The sequence below is a fragment of the Sycon ciliatum genome, chromosome 4 (genome assembly GCF_964019385.1).
Source record: "Sycon ciliatum chromosome 4, ocSycCili1.1, whole genome shotgun sequence".
NCBI lineage: Eukaryota > Metazoa > Porifera > Calcarea > Leucosolenida > Sycettidae > Sycon > Sycon ciliatum.
In genome coordinates, this window is record NC_088646.1 from 39,423,920 (window position 1) to 39,443,483 (window position 19,564).

At 48.0% G+C, this 19,564-nt stretch overlaps 1 protein-coding gene across 1 annotated transcript; it reads right to left on the reverse strand.

The window, feature by feature from the left end:
* Positions 1-105: 105 nt before the first annotated feature.
* On the reverse strand, positions 106-15,831 carry LOC135816108 (receptor-type tyrosine-protein phosphatase alpha-like). Its single transcript, XM_065329479.1, has 19 exons — positions 15,640-15,831; positions 14,281-14,341; positions 13,361-13,406; positions 11,688-11,794; positions 11,198-11,288; positions 10,098-10,177; positions 9,740-9,776; positions 9,133-9,230; positions 8,343-8,462; positions 5,819-5,973; positions 5,259-5,394; positions 4,715-4,867; positions 4,220-4,313; positions 3,868-3,944; positions 2,981-3,115; positions 2,435-2,563; positions 1,931-2,088; positions 1,388-1,523; positions 106-952 (listed from the first exon to the last, which is right to left on the reverse strand). The coding sequence occupies exons 1-19, from the start codon at positions 15,801-15,803 to the stop codon at positions 878-880; spliced, it is 2,052 nt and encodes a 683-aa protein (XP_065185551.1). The 5' UTR covers positions 15,804-15,831; the 3' UTR covers positions 106-877.
* Between the last annotated feature and the right edge of the window lie 3,733 nt (positions 15,832-19,564).

A 19,564-nucleotide genomic window follows, 5' to 3' on the forward strand; every position in this document is an offset into this window, starting at 1 on the left:
CTTGTAGTTGTAGCTAGTGCAGTCATACCATCATTATTGCAGTGAACCTTCCCTGCCCTCGCCTCCCTTTCTTTGCTCCATCAACAAAGCTAGCAACGTGAGAAGTGAGATAGCCAGCGGTATTTTAAAAGGGCTGGTGTGAACGAGAATCATTTGAAGTGTGTTGAAGTCAATATAACAGACAACAGCAAAAAAAGCTACCTCATTTTATAAATAGAAAATGGAGGGACAACAACGGCAGGTGGACTTATTGCATCCACAGAAAATTGTTAGTCTAATTCCAGATCAAATCCGATATAAATGAGGCGTAATAAAAAACGGAACCGGAACAAAAACGGTCAGCAATGGCAACTCCCCTAAAATTATCTCATTTCGTAAATTGTGAGGGAAAAATGATCATGATTGATTTTTGAGTATTCCAATTGCGAAAAGGCGCTCAATAGGTCTGAAGAAGGCGGCAAGGAAGGCGGCAAGAAAAGCGTGAAAACGGATGAGGGGAAAAGACAGCCTTGCCTCGGAGGGTTGCCGAGCTCACCCTGTCATTACGCATTGCTATACAGGCTAAACACACTCTCCATGGTTCAAGCAGTCGACTACTTTCACAGCTGCTAGGTATCACAAATTGTACAGATTACGTATTAGACAGCAGGATCGATGAATGGCACAGGCAGATACACTGTCCAGCGTAACGAGGCATTGCATTGCCAGCAAGAAGACAATCGCCAGCGGACAACGGATGGCGGATGGCGGTGGTGAAATGCCCAAGACTGTATTTATTAGGCGGCGTGTGAAGATGACTGTATTAGGGGTGCTAATTAGTTGTACTCTGTGTGTGATATAATTATATATATACGTACACATTCGGTGGTGGGGAGGTTCACTTGAAATTTGAGTACATCTCAAAGGAGTCCAGGTATTGCAGGATTGATTCATAGATGAAGCGGTACTGGTCCTGAACCAGCAGGTCGCGGACAAGAAAGACACGATGATAATGGACATGAATAAAAACACGCACGCACACATACAAACAAACACACAAACACACACAATTATACACACACATGCATGTACGTACACAAGACAGAAATGAAGAGTAGAAGACCATTGTAGAGACCATAACGACCTGAACTAGGAAACCATTTCTTGGCTTTGCTTGCCCTATTGAAATGCTACCAAACATCTTGAACAGTGCATGTAAGAGACTCTGAGTAGCTTCACACAGATCAATTCTCTGAGAGATAGAAAGCCTTGTTATCGTGCAATGCCGACAGGCAATATGTGCATCACATGAGGGGTGAATTCTGGAATATTCATGATGCAGCTTGACATCTTTTTCAACAGACTTGCAGACGCCACTGCAGCCACATTAAACACATCATGACCATACCAGGGTAGCGACAAGGCCTGGGCGCTGTCCTCGGATCGACTTGACTGTCTGATAGACATCCAGAACGCCGTCGGACTTGACACGCTCCAAGCAGATGCTCAGTGCGCAGAAGACGCCAGTTCGTCCGGTGCCAGAACTACAGTCACCGAGAGCAACAACAATGGCCGCAGTGGCAATGAGAACACAATACACAAGGAGATTGCAAATATCTTAGAATACATCCTAGATACTAGTTCTCGTCGCGATAAATGCCACACAGCGTAAGCAGTTGAAACATTCTCTGGCACATTAGGACAAGAGGCTTTGAGAAAAAGAATGGTTCGAAGACTCCACAAGCAGCTCTATATAGTCAGTACACAGTCACTGGTGGTCAACACTGAAAAGCTGGTAAAAACATGGTGAACAGAAACTGAAGACATGGATGGTGGGCATGGATGGTGGGCATGGATGGTGGGCATGGATGGTGGGCACAAACCAAGTAAACATGACAATGAGAAACTGATGACACAGATGAACGGTGTGCGCAAAGCAAGTATTTTGTACCTGCAGTGTAGGACTATGGAGCGGTTGCTTGTTGCTTGCTGCACTTTCTGGATCTGGCCGAGCATCTGTATGATGTCTGCAGCACTCGACGGTTTCCCACCGCTGGGCCATGCTGTGCACTGGAAGTGCTGAAGCTGTCTGGAGATCGTCTCTTCTTGCTGCAGCAGCACACAGCACAATGTACAATAGAACAGGACAGCACGGTACGGGTCAGCACAGGTCAATATCAGCATAGAACAGACCCTACTCCCAATCCTGCGGTCCTGAAATCAAGCAATCATGCGGCTATACTGCTATACTGCCTGCTGAACTAACGTTGCATGCAGCATGGTAACACTTGGATACGACAGACAATTTCCCCTGTCCCCCATCCCCTTCCCTTCAGAATGGGGAAAAGAACATAAATTCACTCAAGTTTACAAAAGTACTTGCAAGAACCATGATAGTATTACACAGTACAGTGTCTGCTAAGCTCCATCATGTGTAGCTACAGGAGAATGTTACCTTTGTGCACGTAACGAGCAGTTCGCGCACCACAATGTCACCGTACTGTGACTCGGATTCCTTAGACACCAGATAGTCACCGTACAGTGTTGGCTTGCCCTCGTCCGGCCAGTACAATATGCACTTCTCCTACGACGATCCACATGGAGTATGTACATGTACACACACACACGCACACACACACACACACACACACACACACACGCACGCACACACACACACACACACACACACACACACACACACACACACACACGCAAGCACGCACAAACATGCACACGCACAGACAGATAGACACAAACACGCATGCAAGCGAAAACACACACACACACACACACACACCACGACCACCATCATTTACATGTAGCAGGCACAGAACATGTCGTAGCGGACGCATTAGGTACCAGTGGGTGAGTACAACAGAATTAAAAGGAGAAAGGGAAACAATGTCAGACCAAATCCACTAGAAAGACAGAATTCCATGACCAGCAAGTCAAACGCCAATGAACCACATGCACGGCATTATTATAGTTTATAGTCACTCACCTCACCACCCTCTTCCAGATTGGTGAGCATAACAATGTTATGTGAGCACTGCTCCCACACCATTCTCCAGAAGTCGTTAACGGTGTCCTTGATAGGTGCCTGTGTTACGATGTATGCATTCTTGTCTATATAACCCTGGGTACAAACAAGAGATATAGAAGATAGCAGATAGCAGGTAGCCGAGTTAGCAGAGGTAGACAGAAATGAACCCACATCACCATCGCTCAGGAGTCCGGGGGGGGGGGGGCAGGCAATGTTGGTGCTAGGGCATGAAGAAGGAATTCGTTGTGCCAGCGTGAGTTCTGCTGCCCCGTTGTCGACTGTACAGTCATGTAGTCGTGACGTCCACAACATGTGTAACACTCGTACTCCTGAGCTGAGCTGTATCTTGATCCTTGACTAGGTCAATATAATCTCATCTAACATATTCATACTGTATCTCAAAACCAGTCACTGCTCATGGTAGACCCAGTCAGAATGAATATTCCACATCCGTAGGAACACCGCCACCCTTGAAAAAAGGAACACGGGGCAGGTTCAGCCTAAGGCGGTGGGAGGTGAGTAGATCAGACCCACAACAGAGTTTCCAAAGACCGAAGACCGGTGGGCGGGCATAGTAGGATGGTCTACTTACGCCATGAACAAGACACAGAGGGTAATGCGAGCACATAAATCCAGTGGAAATATCAATTAGGACTGCCTCTACTTCAAAGCTGTTTTCATGCAACAACACAGCTTTCAGGTGCCTATCCCCCCCCCCCCCAGAGCACACTGTACACGTATGTGGCAAAATATTCTACAGAAGTAGGAGTAAGAACATAAGGACAGCATCTCTATGCTTTGTGGAATATGTAACCATTATTTTATATTTGTTGTTGTGGGCTTACATTGACATAACTAGCATTGATGTAGTCCGATCCCACAATACCAGGGATGACGCGCAGCTTGACTCTCGTGGACTCGACTGTGCACACACGCACATGCACATGCACATACACCCACACATGCACACACACACACACGCACACACGCACACACACACACACACACACACACACACACACACACACACCGCACAGAGTTAGTTGATCAATGGTATGCCACACTACCAAAAACAACAGTGTCATTCTGTAAAGTGCAGATTGGGAAGGGACGCCCAGTACAACAGTATCAACAAGACCTCAAGACTTACTTGGTACGTGTGCCCAGTACAAGTATCAACAAGACCTCAAGACTTACTTGGTACGTGCGACTGGCTTCTATTCTTCTTCCTGTTGACTGTCTCATTACCTGCTTTACATAGCATGTCGGATTGAGTTGACTCGTTCAAATGCTGCACCACAACGACAACACACACGCGCGACACACACACACACACACACAAACACAATTATACACATGCATTTATGCTTGTTGTATTTGCATACATGTGCAACAGTACACTTGAAATCTCATTACCAAAACTACCTTCTCTTTATACCAGGTTGGTTACATCACATGTTGCCTATACATGTATATCAGAAGCGGCCGGTCACCTGTAGTCACTGACAACAGCATGTACACAGGTCACTGACAACCGTGCCTGCAGGCTTCTGTTAGAGATGCTCAGATGCACAAGAGATTGATTGTAGATACGCAGGGCCTTGGTCCAACCATGTATGCGCCCACTTCAGACCAACAGTACTCAATAAGGATACTAGCCATTGACAGCTGCAATGTGAACATCTGAAGTACCTCAAACTCGCGTTTCATGTTCCATGCGTCGTCCGCAGGCTGGTCGGCATTGAGCACTTCAGCGTAGTGCTTCTGGAAACTTGTGATGTTCACCTCGGTGCAGGGAGTGCTGATTGCCTCCAAGATAGCGTCGTGGACGAATACATACTGGACCTGCAAGATGCACACACGGACACATGGATGGGCAGACAGGAGGGTGGACAGGTGGATGGGCAGACAGGAGGGTGGACAGGTGGATGGGCAGACAGGAGGGTGGACAGGTGGATGGGCAGATACATAATAGCAACAGACGGACGGACGGACGAACAGGCGGACGGACATGCAGGCAGGCAGACATCAAGCAAGAACTTAGTTATCCACATGATATACCAGCAAAGGTTCAGCTAGAAAAGCAGCAGCAGCGGCTGCTATTCTACGTCTACGCACTCAGTGACATTCGAAACATGTGAGCGTCAGGGAAATCCATATTGTGTCCATGGCGACCCTACCCAATACGTACACACACGCACATGCAAGCCTGAAGACAGGAGAGTGTGAAGGTTACCTCGGTTTGCACCATGAAGTTACGCTGAGTACGGATATGCTGCAGGAAGTTGAACACATCAATGGTCTTCTCCGCCTTGATGCGCATCAGTTGTGTCTCAATGACTATGTAGGTTCCAGTACGACCCACTCCAGCGCTGCACATACAAACAAACACACCAGTACATGTCTATGTATGCACATTAGCACGTATACACTGTAGCTGCTTAGTTAGACATTGGTAAGACCATCACAGAAAGCATTGACAGCAAGTATGCATCACAACATACTGACATTGTACCAGTCAACACTACGCAATAGCCTACAGTAGTACAGAGGGATGAAGACTTACTTACCACCATGAATTTCCCTCCACTAACCGTTTTCAAGAGTGACTTTTACACACACACACACACACACACACACACACACACACACACACACACACACACACACACACACACACACACACACACACACACACACACACACACACAAACACACACACACACACACATGTGCACACACACACACACACACGTACACACACACACACACATACACACACACGTAACACCCTACCTGCAATGCACCACCATTGGTCCAGACGTTGGGGGCATGCTGGCACGAACACGCTTCATGAAGTTGAGCAGCGGTGTGGGCTGGTCTGGAACACCGTGATCAGGCCAGCTGGAGAAGTGAAACTGCCTCACCTCACGACTACGATTGGAACCACGCTACAGTACAGCAAACCATGATACGGAATCACAGATCAGAGAGAGAAAGAGCGAGAGAGAGAGAGAGAGAGAGAGAGAGAGAGAGAGAGAGAGAGAGAGAGAGAGAGAGAGAGAGAGAGAGAGAGAGAGAGAGAGACAGAGAGAGAGACAGAGAGAGAGGAAGGGAGGAAGGGAGGGAGGGAGGGAGGGAGAGAGAGAGAGAGAGAGAGAGAGAGAGAGAGAGAGAGAGAGAGAGAGAGAGAGCACTCCAACGCATATCTCACAAGCAACACATCACCATAAAATGGGCCAGTGCATGCAATACCGTGTCTAAGGGCAAATTTTTGGAATTTTTTTTCTTTCTTGAAAATCAATCACTGGGGTCTAGAGAACAACTCTGTGGAAGATGAAGCTGGATATCACATTTGAAAGTACATAGAGACCATGATTTCTATGGCATTGTCCAACATGGAATATGCCTTGTATAATGCATTATCTACAGCGTCGCCGAAAGCAGCAACAGTTTTGCGTATACGCCTTTAGTATTGGCCAAGACATTCAATGAAGGCTGCCTTGTTATCCAGACAAAACCGGGCAACATTGTCCAGCAAATTCTTGCAGCGTTGACCTAACAAGAACTCGCGTTCCTTTTGTGCAAAGACAACATGGTCACGGAGTGGTTCCGTTGCAGACTTCTTTTCATCCTCTGCACGAGGAGCACAACTATCGTCCTGGAGCAGCGCACACTTGTTGAACACATCCATCCGTTGCGTCATGAACTCGATGGACTTGCACTTCCTAGTCCACAGATACAAACAAAATATGGTAACCCAGGGTTTGCGCTTCACCAGACTGCTCGACATGTTCAGAAAGGACAAACTTGTAGGCGACGGATGTAGGTAAGTTTCATGGGAGATTCCTCACCTCTTCCTCTTGGTGCAACAGACAAAGGGAGACCGAACACTAAGCTGTAGTTCAGTCTGTTCAGAATAAACTGCTGCGCTCTGTCTCCCACTTCTGCAGTAAATATATTCCAAGGCACATTGCCAGCTTTCCATGTGCACCAGGGTCACAGCTAATGTTCTCCTTGTCCACTTGCACACAGTCATGTTCTGCCAACCACATGGAGCTGCATAAACGCGGTTCGACACACGATGTGTCCCATCACAGTTTATCCAAACGTGATGCGCGTCCTTTCCGTTGCGGAAGCTGTCGACTGATGCACGACAGTCGACAGGATCGTCACGCGTGCAGCGCAGCCAGCGCACAAATATAAAAAATGCCGAGGTCCTTCGATTTCATCGCCGAGATTTAGTCGTCGTAATGGAGGATTGTGCTCGACGTGAAGCTGCTGAAATGGTAGTTCCGAACGCAGCCACAGCCTTCATGAATCAGTCAGTCCACAGCGGCAATGCTCTGAAGCGCGTCCTGCTCATCGTCGCTTGCAGAGGCAACAGAATCTCCGCCTAATTCATCCGCTCTCGACTCGCCTTCCCGTGACCTCAACACAGGAGTCTTTCACTCCCGGACGCTTAGCTGGGTCTTCGTCAGAGTCACTGTGAGCAGAACAGCTGCTAGTTGCCGACTGCTCCGACTCACGACTCGCCAAATAAATTGTGTCTTCCTCCTCGATAATAAACCTTGCCGATCTCTTCGGACGCGCCGACGATAATCACGCGAGCGGTACAGCTCAACCGGCGTGCTGCTCGGCGTCTGCCACGAGTGTGTCTACTCAGAGGCCCTTCCTCAAGTGCTAATTCCTACTCCTCCTGCGCCGCCACGTCCATGATGATCGCTTGTCGGTCGCTTCTCTTGTCGTCTTCAGATCGAGGAGACAAGATCCGCGGTCGAGCCACAAAAAAAATAACTCTTCTTTCCGAGCGATTTTCTCAAAATTCTGAAAGAAATCGGTTTCCCCCGAAGACACGTTTTCGCATGCACTGGCCCAAATAGTATTACGACTACGTCGTGCAACTACGCAAGAGGAACACAAATGGAAGCAAAATTGGGCTGTTTCGTTGTTACTCAGAGTTTCATGGTAAAAAAACAATCGTCAGACAACATAAGGAGATTAGAAGAAGCGCAGGTAGACAAAGGCAAGCAGAGGAGATAGAATTGGCGCCTTTAGGGTGAAGAGTGCCTTCCACTGCATGTTTTTCACAACGTCCTCGACTCTGCTTAGTAGCTTTATTGTATACTCCTTGTTGGTAGGTACTGGTATACTCTTCAGGGAATCCCCGAGCGATACTGGCCTTATAGTTTCCATTGCTTGCAGGATGAAAGCGATATTGCTCGACCACTAGGGGAGGGAGCGAGACACACAGCGTAGTGGATATCCTACTTAGCAGCATAACAACATCACACAGTCTCTGTCAGATCATCCCTCTTACTTTCTCCAGTGAGAACGTCCTCTCCACCGAGTCGGAGAGAGCCGTCGTGTCGACATGGTGGACGTTGAACTGCCCGTACTTCTCAGATCCTGCGTTCGGCCAGTACTCATTGCACTTGAGCTGACGCAGACAGGAGAACACAGACAGCACGGTACCAGTCAGTATACAATGCACATGTACATGACATTGGATACTATATGGCCATACATGTTCTCGCAACACAGTGCATGCCGTACTAGCAGCATGCTGTTCCTCACTTTCCCCACCCGCATGTTTAGTCAATGTTTAGTCAATGTTTAGTCAATGTTTAGTCAATGTTTAGTCAATGTTTAGTCAATGTTTAGTCAATGTTTAGTCAATGTTTAGTCAATGTTTAGTCAATGTTTAGTCAATGTTTAGTCAATGTTTAGTCAATGTTTAGTCAATGTTTAGTCAATGTTTAGTCAATGTTTAGTCAATGTTTAGTCAATGTTTAGTCAATGTTTAGTCAATGTTTAGTCAATGTTTAGTCAATGTTTAGTCAATGTTTAGTCAATGTTTAGTCAATGTTTAGTCAATGTTTAGTCAATGTTTAGTCAATGTTTAGTCAATGTTTAGTCAATGTTTAGTCAATGTTTAGTCAATGCAACATTGCTACATGAGTGTAGTACTTTGTTCATGAAAGCATGTTATGCGAAGGTTTAGACTAAGACTCAAAGTCACTCCATTCATACTGTAATGAGTAAGTACAGCAGTGATCACGCATGCACACGTGTGTGCACGCACGTACGCACGTGCACGTATAACTCACTCGTCCACGCTCTTCCAAGTTGGTCAGCATGACAATGACATGCACGTCCTCTTCCCAGACCATACGCCAGAAATCCTCGATGGAGTCCGGTACAGGGCCTGGCAGATTCGACACACACGTCAATTCACAAAAATCAGTTCAGTGACTCCACTCACCCTTTCATACAGTATCATGATAACATGTTACTGAGCCAGGGACTACAACCGGGGCCAAAACAGGGAATACGCCAGGGAATACGCCAGGGAATACGCCAGGGAATAAGCCAGGGAATACGCCAGGGAATACACCAGGGAATAAGCCAGGGAATAAGCCAGGGACAAAGCCAGGGATTACACGAGGGTCTAAGCCAGTGACTGCACTCGGAACTAGGCCAGGGACTACACCAGGGCCAAAGCCAGGACTACACCAGGGCCAAAGCCAGGGACTACACCAGGGTCTAAGCCAGGGACCAAGCCAGTGACTGCACCCGGGACTAGGCCAGAGACTAGGACCAGGACCGCACCAGGACCACACAAGGTCCAGGGACTGAACCAGGACTACACCCACTCGGGAGGTGTCCAGCACCAGGCCAGGCTATGAGTGTAGCCATAATAAAAAAAATGCTTACCCTGTGTTGCAATGTAGGCCTTTTCATCCTTGTAGCCCTGTATAGCAGAAACAATGACACAACCACAGAGAGCCAATGACACGACCACAGAGAGACAATGGTCTTAGCAGGTTATGGTAAGCATTGCAGCCTGGTAGCCAGGACCATAACAGAAACAAGGATACACGTCCAATACAGTTGCAGAAGGAGTATCGGGTGCTGCACGCAAGCAACAGAAGGACGAGGCGAGAATGAAGAAGGAGAAGAAAATAAGGCGCGAACACAAAGGCGTGCACACACACACACACACACACACACACACACACACACACACACATGCACACGCACGCACGCATGCACACAGGCGCCGGGAACTTACGTCGATATAGTTTGCATTGACGTAGGATGTGTCCGTTTCATCCTCCGCCATCTGTGAGAGAATCACTCTGGAATGGTCATCTGTGGACCAAGGCAACAAGACCAGCAGCAGTAATGCTTGCTTGAGATTTCACAGCAAAGTTACCCAAACAAGCACAAGATAGCCCCATGATGCCTCAATTCACAGCCACCAACACCAGCACAAGCACATCGTACCGTGAAAGCAATCGCAACTTTGAAGTACAAGTTGTTCATCAGATTATGGGGCACATGGCTCACTATTGCCATTCAGACAGCTGGAGATGTTCACTCACTATTGCCATTCAGACAGCTGGAGATGTTCACTCACTATTGCCATTCAGACAGCTGGAGATGTTCACTCACTATTGCCATTCAGACAGCTGGAGATGTTCACTCACTATTGCCATTCAGACAGCTGGAGATGTTCACTCACTATTGCCATTCAGACAGCTGGAGATGTTCACTCACTATTGCCATTCAGACAGCTGGAGATGTTCACTCACTATTGCCATTCAGACAGCTGGAGATGTTCACTCACTATTGCCATTCAGACAGCTGGAGATGTTCACTCACTATTGCCATTCAGACAGCTGGAGATGTTCACTCACTATTGCCATTCAGACAGCTGGAGATGTTCACTCACTATTGCCATTCAGACAGCTGGAGATGTTCACTCACTATTGCCATTCAGACAGCTGGAGATGTTCACTCACTATTGCCATTCAGACAGCTGGAGATGTTCACTCACTATTGCCATTCAGACAGCTGGAGATGTTCACTCACTATTGCCATTCAGACAGCTGGAGATGTTCACTCACTATTGCCATTCAGACAGCTGGAGATGTTTAACACAAAGGGCACTGTGACTACCTCACTACAGTCACTGGCAATATGAACTATGCACGTACGCTTACACGCACGCTTACACGCATGTGCACACACACACATACATACATACACACACATACACACACATACACATACACACACACACGCGCATGTTCTCTAAGTCTCTCTTCATTCACCCATCTACTTCTCCCGGAAGTATTTATCTATGACTACAATCATCCATCTACTTACAGCACAGAATGTTTGCATAGCGATTCTTGTTGCGGTTTTCTGGTGCCCCGCACACTTCATACGGCGGCTGTGGTGACTTGGCTGTGATCACCTGCCAGAGACAAGCGTAGCACAGCACATGGTCATACAGCAATTACACAACAGTGATACAACAGTAACAAAGCAGTCACACCACAGCAGTCACACACAGAACCATGCTCCACTAGAGTTCATCACAACAAAGTGAATACAGCAGCTGCAGTACCCATGGAAAGTCGCCGTACAATGCATATCAAACTCAGTGACCCAAACAGCACATTCCAGCGATTGTACTGCACGGGCTGTCAAACCCAGAACACAAGCTATGCACAATCCTAACTTTCTTGTTCTCGATTTCCGCATGCACCTGCCACAGTGCAAGCCAAGCAACTCCATTCACCGCGGCGCATGCACGAGTCACTCTGCACTCTACTATAGTTTGACAGACAGCGCTGCCAGCAGCCCACCGTACATCGTATTCTTGTGAGAAGTGATAATTGTCGTTGGCGTGCAGCATCTGCACGTGGCTTGCAAACTCATCAACTCCAATAGGGCTGGGAGAGATATAGTCCGGTTCCACTGCACAAACAACAAACAACAGCAACAAACAGCAGCAGCAAACAGCAGCAGACAAACATGACACCACTTTCTTTGCGAAGAAAACATGTCACTCTCAGAGCAAGGCTGTGTGCAAGTGGCACCAATGGAAGGTGTCATCGTCACAGTCCCGCTCTCACAAGATGGAACTCTCTTCCACCTGAATGTCGCCAGGCAGCTTCCTTTTGCAACACTTATCAGCATGGAAATACTACATGCACTACTCCTTCTGTCTCCCTGTGTCTTCCTGCACGTAGTAATGGTCTGTCTCCCTATGGAATGGTCCAGTCACTCTCTGCTCTTTCTTTTTTCTTAACCCTTTACCGGTCTACCATAAGCGTACCGATACTATAGTATCGGTACGTTTGGCCCTCATTTTGTTGGGGTTTTGTTGCTAGGAGACAGCTAAAATGGCGCTCTACGCGTAGCTGAGGTCCAAGGCTTTCTGACGATGTGCAAAACAACCATGCTTACCATACAAATTTTTGCCGTATCGATTGACTGAAGTTTGTTGAAATTGGAAAAGACGACCATCCGCCATGCGCGCATTTCAAGAATGCGAGTGCATCTCTTGGGGCCGTGTTTGACAAGCGTTCTGAGAGCAGTAACATCACCAGTCCAGGCTGGATGTCCCGGGAGGTTTTGCAGTGTAGTGTGTTGAGAAAAAGAGCTCCGTTGAGTCCTGCTAGTTCAAAAATATATCGTCCACGAATGAAGAAACAAAATTCTACAAACAGAGAGGAAGCCTTCTTGCTGCCGACACGGCGACAGCGACTGTCACAAGGACTCGTCAGGTGCGATCAGCTGATTCGCCTGGCCGTGAGAATCACGGCATGCGTAAGCTCGCGCCTGAGTACTCATCTGAGCGAGAGTGAATGTGACGCGAGCAGCGCTAAGATGAACAAACCGAAACTGCGATATCGTGGAATGGGAATTGCTGCTGCTGGCGTATCGCCGATGGCGAGGTGTTCTGTTCAATGGCGGTATTGTAGAGAGCCTACATTTCTTGTAAAGACGTAGCCCTTACCTGATTGTTTATCGTACGACTTCAGCTCCATCACGAACTTGGTATGCCCTTCGTGCTGTGATATTCGTGTATTTCATTCGCAATTGTATTTTCTCTCAACTTGAAGGGCTACCATGGGCCCTATCCTTGCCTGGACCTAGTCATATTTGAATTTTCTGGCATACCGATTTTGAAAATATATGGTTTAACCATACCTACATCACATGGTTCTTGAGTTATTGCTGGTTGTGTGTACATGTATTTGCGTGACCACCCCTCACATACATTGAGTTAGACCGGCAAAGGGTTAAATGCCTTTCAGCTGTGGTTGACATCCACCCCTACATCCCTGATCTGGAATACATGGAAATGCAATTCCCCGGCCAGCCCGATAACGATTGTCGTTTCATTGTATGAATTGCGCAAGTCTGCAGCAAGAGCAAAGAAGCAAGAGCAGCAGACGGGTAACAATCAAATGTTAGCACTACTACAAGTACGGTTACAGTCATCCTTGCACAATGCTCTTCTTCGGGCATTCTCACCTGTCTTGCTGTCCCGCCGCAGCGAGACGTTGTTCACCCGTTTGGACTGTGGGATGCACACAAACACACACGTATGCGCGCACGCGCACACACACACACACACATGCACACGCGTGCACGCACGCGCACACACACACACACACACACACACACACACACACACACACACGTGCACATGCATGCACGCACGCACACACGCACGCACGCACGCACACGCACGCACACACACACACACGCACACACGCACGCACACACACACACACACACATACACACATACACACACATACACACACACATACACACATACACACACACACACACACACACACATACACACACACACACACACACACACACACACACATACACACATACACATAAGCACACAGACATACACATACACACACACACACACAGACAGAATGAAGAGGGATAAATTAGCGATGTATCTCTGTGAACACACCGGATGTGGATGCTTGCGATGATGCTGTGGACTTCAAGCCTATAGCTAAGGGAGGAGCGTACTTGTAGGTACAAACAAATTCACACAACATTAATCAAGAATATCTACACATCTGCTCATGCTGTATGTATCCGGGTATGTATGCATGTCCTGGCATGTATGAATGAATGTATGCATGTGTGTATATGTGTAATTGTGTATGAATGCATGCATTGTCGTTGCCCAACATAGTACATAGTGCAGCTGTTCATACAGGCATGTACACAGTACAGCTCACACATGTGCGTGTCCAGATTTTACCCACGAATACCACGAATACCATGTACATGTATCTGTACACTGTACAAGCATGCAGTTCATGCAGTCCACGGCACACTGAGCACTCTAACAACCTACCCCCATGTATATGTTGGCTGTACAAGTATGCAGTCACACTGAGCACTCTAACAACCTACCCCCATGGAGATTACACTAGCGCCAGTTCCGTCTCTGATGTGTGCCTCTCGCTTTGAGGATCTACCAGACAAGCAGAACACAGGAATGAGATGCTGCACAATACAAGTATACCTACAGTCCTGCATTTCAAAACTATAGACGCGTACCTGGGCAAAAACCGTTATGCCAGCATCTATACCACATAAAATCTGTGATCACTTTGTGCATAAATTTTTCCAAATTGGGCGTCTGTTATCCAATCCTTAAGAAACTATATGAGAGTAATTGTGGAGCGATCCTGAGCAATATTCCGAAAACTATTCTCAAAAAGTTCCAGCCAAATTTGAAATATTTCAAAAACCCTACGCGTCTATAGTTTTGAAATGCACTGTATGCAATACATTGTTCATACTAACACATGAAGCACAGAAGCCACTGGAAGTTTGACAAGACCTGTCGTACTATTACTCTACAAAGTCGTTACTATGCTGCTATGAGTGCTGTAACAGCAAACAAGTCCTGATATCTAGCCTTTAGGGTGGTCAAAGCAGTGACACAGTGGCACCTAAGAGAGAGAGAGAGAGTAAACGGCACCTACTACATAGTGAAGCATTCAATATAGAGCACAGTATCAAACAGCAGTGGGGACTACGGTATTACAATGTCAGAACAGTGACAACTTTCGCACATACTTCTTCTGCACACACACAGTTCATGTTTCAGCTTGGCAATACACACCGCCTCCAGCACAGCAAGGTGCAGGAGCTGTACTGATCTGTATCGATGGTTTCAGTATGCAGTTGGCGCCACTCAGACTCTCTTAGGTGCTATTTTTGTCACTGCTCTGACCGCCCAAACAGCTAGATATAAGGATATTTTTCGCGCTGCTCTGATCAGCATTGTATGGACTGAAGAGTAATGGTACGAAAGGTCTCGTCGAAACTTCCAGTGGCTTCTGTGTTTCATGTACTGGTTTGTTTTCGTCCAACAAAAGATCTGAGCTTCTTTTTATCCATGATTACTTTGGCTGAACATCCGAGTTCAAAAGACCTATTGTTCATACTTCAAAACTATTTTTATCATCAGGATATGCACACTAGCATCAGGAGAGAGAGAGAGAGAGAGAGAGGATGGAGAGAGAACCTCGGAGCAGTAATTCGAGTACAACACAAAGGAGAGGACAGGCATACAGACAAACACACGGACAGATGAAGAGAGTGCGTGGGCAGACAAGCAGATAGGCAGACGAATGAGCAGACACAGGCACACACTCACTCACTCACTCACACACACACACACACACACACACACACACACACACACACACAGAGTAAGCATAAAAACCGGTGCAGGTCTACAGGGTTTAATCACTGGCTTACAGATAGTATTTGACCAAGAGTGCCGCAGCCAGGATGGCCACAAGCAACAGCAGCATTGCCACCACAATGCCAGCCACAGCACCAGATCCTATACCAGTTGAAGCTGCAGATACGCAGTACACGTGTACATACACACACGGCGTGCGGACACCACGCACGCACATACTCACGCACGCACGCACACACGTACTCACTCACGCACGCACACACGTACTCACTCACGCACGCACACACGTACTCACTCACGCACGCACACACACATACAGACACATAGTTACTCCCTGCATTTTTGCGCCTTCCCACTGCCAGAAACTGGCCATACGGGTCTCCCCATACCGGGGAGGGGGGGGGGGGAGGGGATGAGGGGAAAGGACCAGAAGGAGTCTTGCGAGAGACAATCCAACCACATGTACAACGTAGATATTGGGCTACATCTCAGTTTATACGCGCATGTAACGCTCTGTCAGCGCGTGCCCACCTGCGTTTACTGCACATAGTACTCCCTATTTACCCGTAGCGATGCCGCTACTTCACACTGCATTCCACATCTACCCGTAGCACTGCCGTTGAGCTGCCCACGCACACCGCTGTGCACGTGACACGGGCACGGTTCGCGGTTCGCGCCACGAGGGAGCGTGTTCCCCTCTAGCTCTGTCGGCAGCTGAACCTACCAGCGCATCTGACCCCATATGTGCATGCACTCGTGTTCTTTGTTCATGTTGTTGCTTACCACTCTCACTTGCTGTTTGCTCCAACACTAGCTCTTTGCCAAATTGTCCCCATCCCAACCCACCCAATTTGGCGTGGTACTAGTATCACAGTACTCATTACTACATACTATCCGAGTCACAAAGAAATAAGGAACTCACGGAAAGGGTGGCATTCACATGGAGTGGGTGGCTGCAAAGCACCCCGTAAGCCTTTGAGCTGACACCCAACTCCAGGTTACCAGCCCCTCTGCATTCGTCCTACCATGCAGATGTCCGGGTGTAAGCGTAACCCCGTTAGCAGCCTACTTCCACATCTGTCCTACCATGTGGAAGTGCGGTGTAAGCCTAACCTTGTTAGCGGCCCCCTCCACATTCGTCCTACCATGTGGTGGCCTGGGTGTAAGCCTAACCCCATTTCCCCCGCGTGAGTTCCAGTCTAGCCCAAACCTTGTCTTCAATGTCTGTGCGTGCAGTGGGACGTTAACTCTTTCACTGCCAGCTGACCACTCAAGGTGACAAGGCGCTCCCTGCCAGGCTGTCAGCTGAGCTGTACACCCCCTCCCTGCCAGGCACTTTTTACCTCCAGCTCGAAAAATCGAAAGGCCCACTTTTCCTGGATTTTTTGGTACTTTCTGTACGGAATATCGCTTTCCAAAGTATACATCGTAGGTAGACAACTCACAAAGGAAGCCATTGCCGTCGAAAAAAATCGCAAAATCCGAAGGACAAATGTGCTGCGCGATCTAGCGCCAGCCGCTGTGCAAAAATGCGTGTCATGTCATGCGAAAGTGCACCGTGCGCCGCATGCGCTACATACACTATGTACACGATCGGCCCGGACACTCGCAAAGTAAAGTTAGTTACTAGTAGTCGTTGTTTTGGAGAGAGAAGCAGATCCTTTTTTTCGTTCGCAGGGATTGAAAGATATGCCAGTGGACAGGAGAGCTACAACACTGGAAGCAGAAGAGATGGCTTGCGGAATCTTCTCTATCTTCGTGACAACAGGACTTCAGTTGCGAGAGACTTTCGTCCTGTCGTTGCGGACGAAATTCTTGTTTCTTGTTGCTGCCACCAGAAAACTCGGAGAACGAAACGTTCGTAAGTCGTTTGGTGAAGCAGATCGTGTCGGTGAACGGCTGTGGAACGTTCTGCCGCCATGGTGGTCGTTTGTTCTCCCAATTAGCAGCAGTCCAAATACTTTTCAACTTCGGAGAGTGAAGCGCTTCCCTGTTCCGTTGACAAGCGCGGCGTTCGCGGGTGTAATTCACTTTCGCATCAGCTTGCAGTAGATCGTCAGGTATTGAGCCACAGGTAGGTGTCGTTGTAGAAAGAATATAATTATGTTGTAGCTGACATACCTGTAGTGTCTCTTGACCATGCTGGTCGCCATTGTAACATGGTAGTTCTTAGAAAATTTTAGTTCTGGACCCAGTGACCGCCGCCAGCGCTGTTTCCGTCAAGTTTGCAGTGAATGCGTCCGCGAGGAATCTATCGTCTGGTTGTCTCTACCCGTGACTCCAACCGCCTATCGCAACGGATAGCCGCCTGGAGTCTTGGGTAATAGCTAGGCATCAAGTCTGAACCAAATTCCATGCTCCGTGCAATGAAAGTTGACGGGAAAGAGGAAAATACTCGCACCGACTCAGCGAGGTGGAAGTGCGTGAGAACCGGTTTCTTCCTCGCCGATCGGCTAAAAATCGGATGCGCATTTTCAACGACGCTGCTTCGATTTTTTTCAAATGGCAACCCATACTTCTGGAAGCGTATTTCGATGGGTATGGACATCTTCCAGGGCCCAGTGGCCGTCTACCACAGCTAAACATCTCCAATATTCGAAAAATAGAGGCACAAACTGGGTGAGGTCTGCCTGTCGACAGAAGTCGACAACAGCACTGGGGACTGCATGTTTACTCGTCGACACAAGTCGACAATGGCACTCGGAGTGCATGAATGCGCTGTCGACTGCAGTCGACAGCGGCAGTGAAAGGGTTAAATGTACTTAAAAGCAAACACCCCGCCCCCGCCCCCATCCCCCCCCCCCCCCCCCGCCCCCATCCCCTCCCCCCCCCCCGAATCTCGAAACTAACGTCATAGATGGACTTGGAAATATAGGCGCACCAATGTGTTCACCATACTGCAGTAAACCGGGCAAGGACAAGATTGTAGTGAATGAATGGGTGACATCAGGGTATACAATATGCTGGAATGCAACTGCACTGACCTCATCCCCAGGCAGGGTTAACTGTATACGATACACTTAATGTAACTTAATGTGGGCAATGAAATGAACTTGATGTGAAACCTGAAACTAACGCACGTAGCACACTATAAAACACACAAAACGTGCACACATGCACGCGTACACACACAAACACACACATGTACGCGTACACACACAAACACACATACACACACACACACACACGTGCATGCGTGCACACAGATGCCCGAGTGCATTGAATAAACGGATGCCGACGGCTACAGCAAGTTGTCATTATTGTTGAACTATGGATTCCAATATGATAGCAAAGATTATCGAGTGAAATTGCCCTACACTGACCAGTGGACCTGAAATCAGCCTCACCCACAAATGACCACTGACCTCTTCTGAATTATTGTGTGGTGCGGGGAGGTGAAGGGAGGGGGGGGGGCAGGGTGATGGGAGAGAGAGGGGGGGGGGGGGAGGGTGGAAGGGAGGGAGGGGTGGGGTAGGTAGTGGGTGATAATTCAGGGGCACATTTACACAGGGGCACATTCACACAGGGGCACATTCACACAGGGGCACATTTACACAGGGGCACATTTACACAGGGGCACATTTACACAGGGGCACATTTAAACAGGGGCACATTTACACAGGGGCACATTCACACAGGGGCACATTTACACAGGGGCACATTTACACAGGGGCACATTCACACAAAGGGCACATTTACACAGGGGCACATTCACACAAAGGGCACATTTACACAGGGGCACATTCACACAGGGGCACATTCACACAGGGGCACATTCACACAGGGGCACATTTACACAGGGGCACATTCACATACGCGGACACGTACACACAGAGACACAGTAACACACAGACATTAATAGAACTTGAAATTCGATTCGCTTACTGTGTTCGCATGTTGTCGTACTAGTATCTGTTTCTAGTCTGGTAGAGCCTGATGTCAGACGTCATAATTACAATTAAGGGCTGGTGTATGTGT

Coding starts and splice junctions, on each gene's coding strand:
- LOC135816108 (XM_065329479.1), bottom strand. CDS start 15,803: ATGTGCGTGCGTGGTGTCCGCACGCCGTGTGTGTATGTACACGTGTAC. Junction 11,289..11,687: donor ACTTCTCACAAGAATACGAT/GTACGGTGGGCT, acceptor TGTCTCTGGCAG/GTGATCACAGCCAAGTCACC. Junction 3,945..4,219: donor AAGCCAGTCGCACGTACCAA/GTAAGTCTTGAG, acceptor GTGTGTGCACAG/TCGAGTCCACGAGAGTCAAG.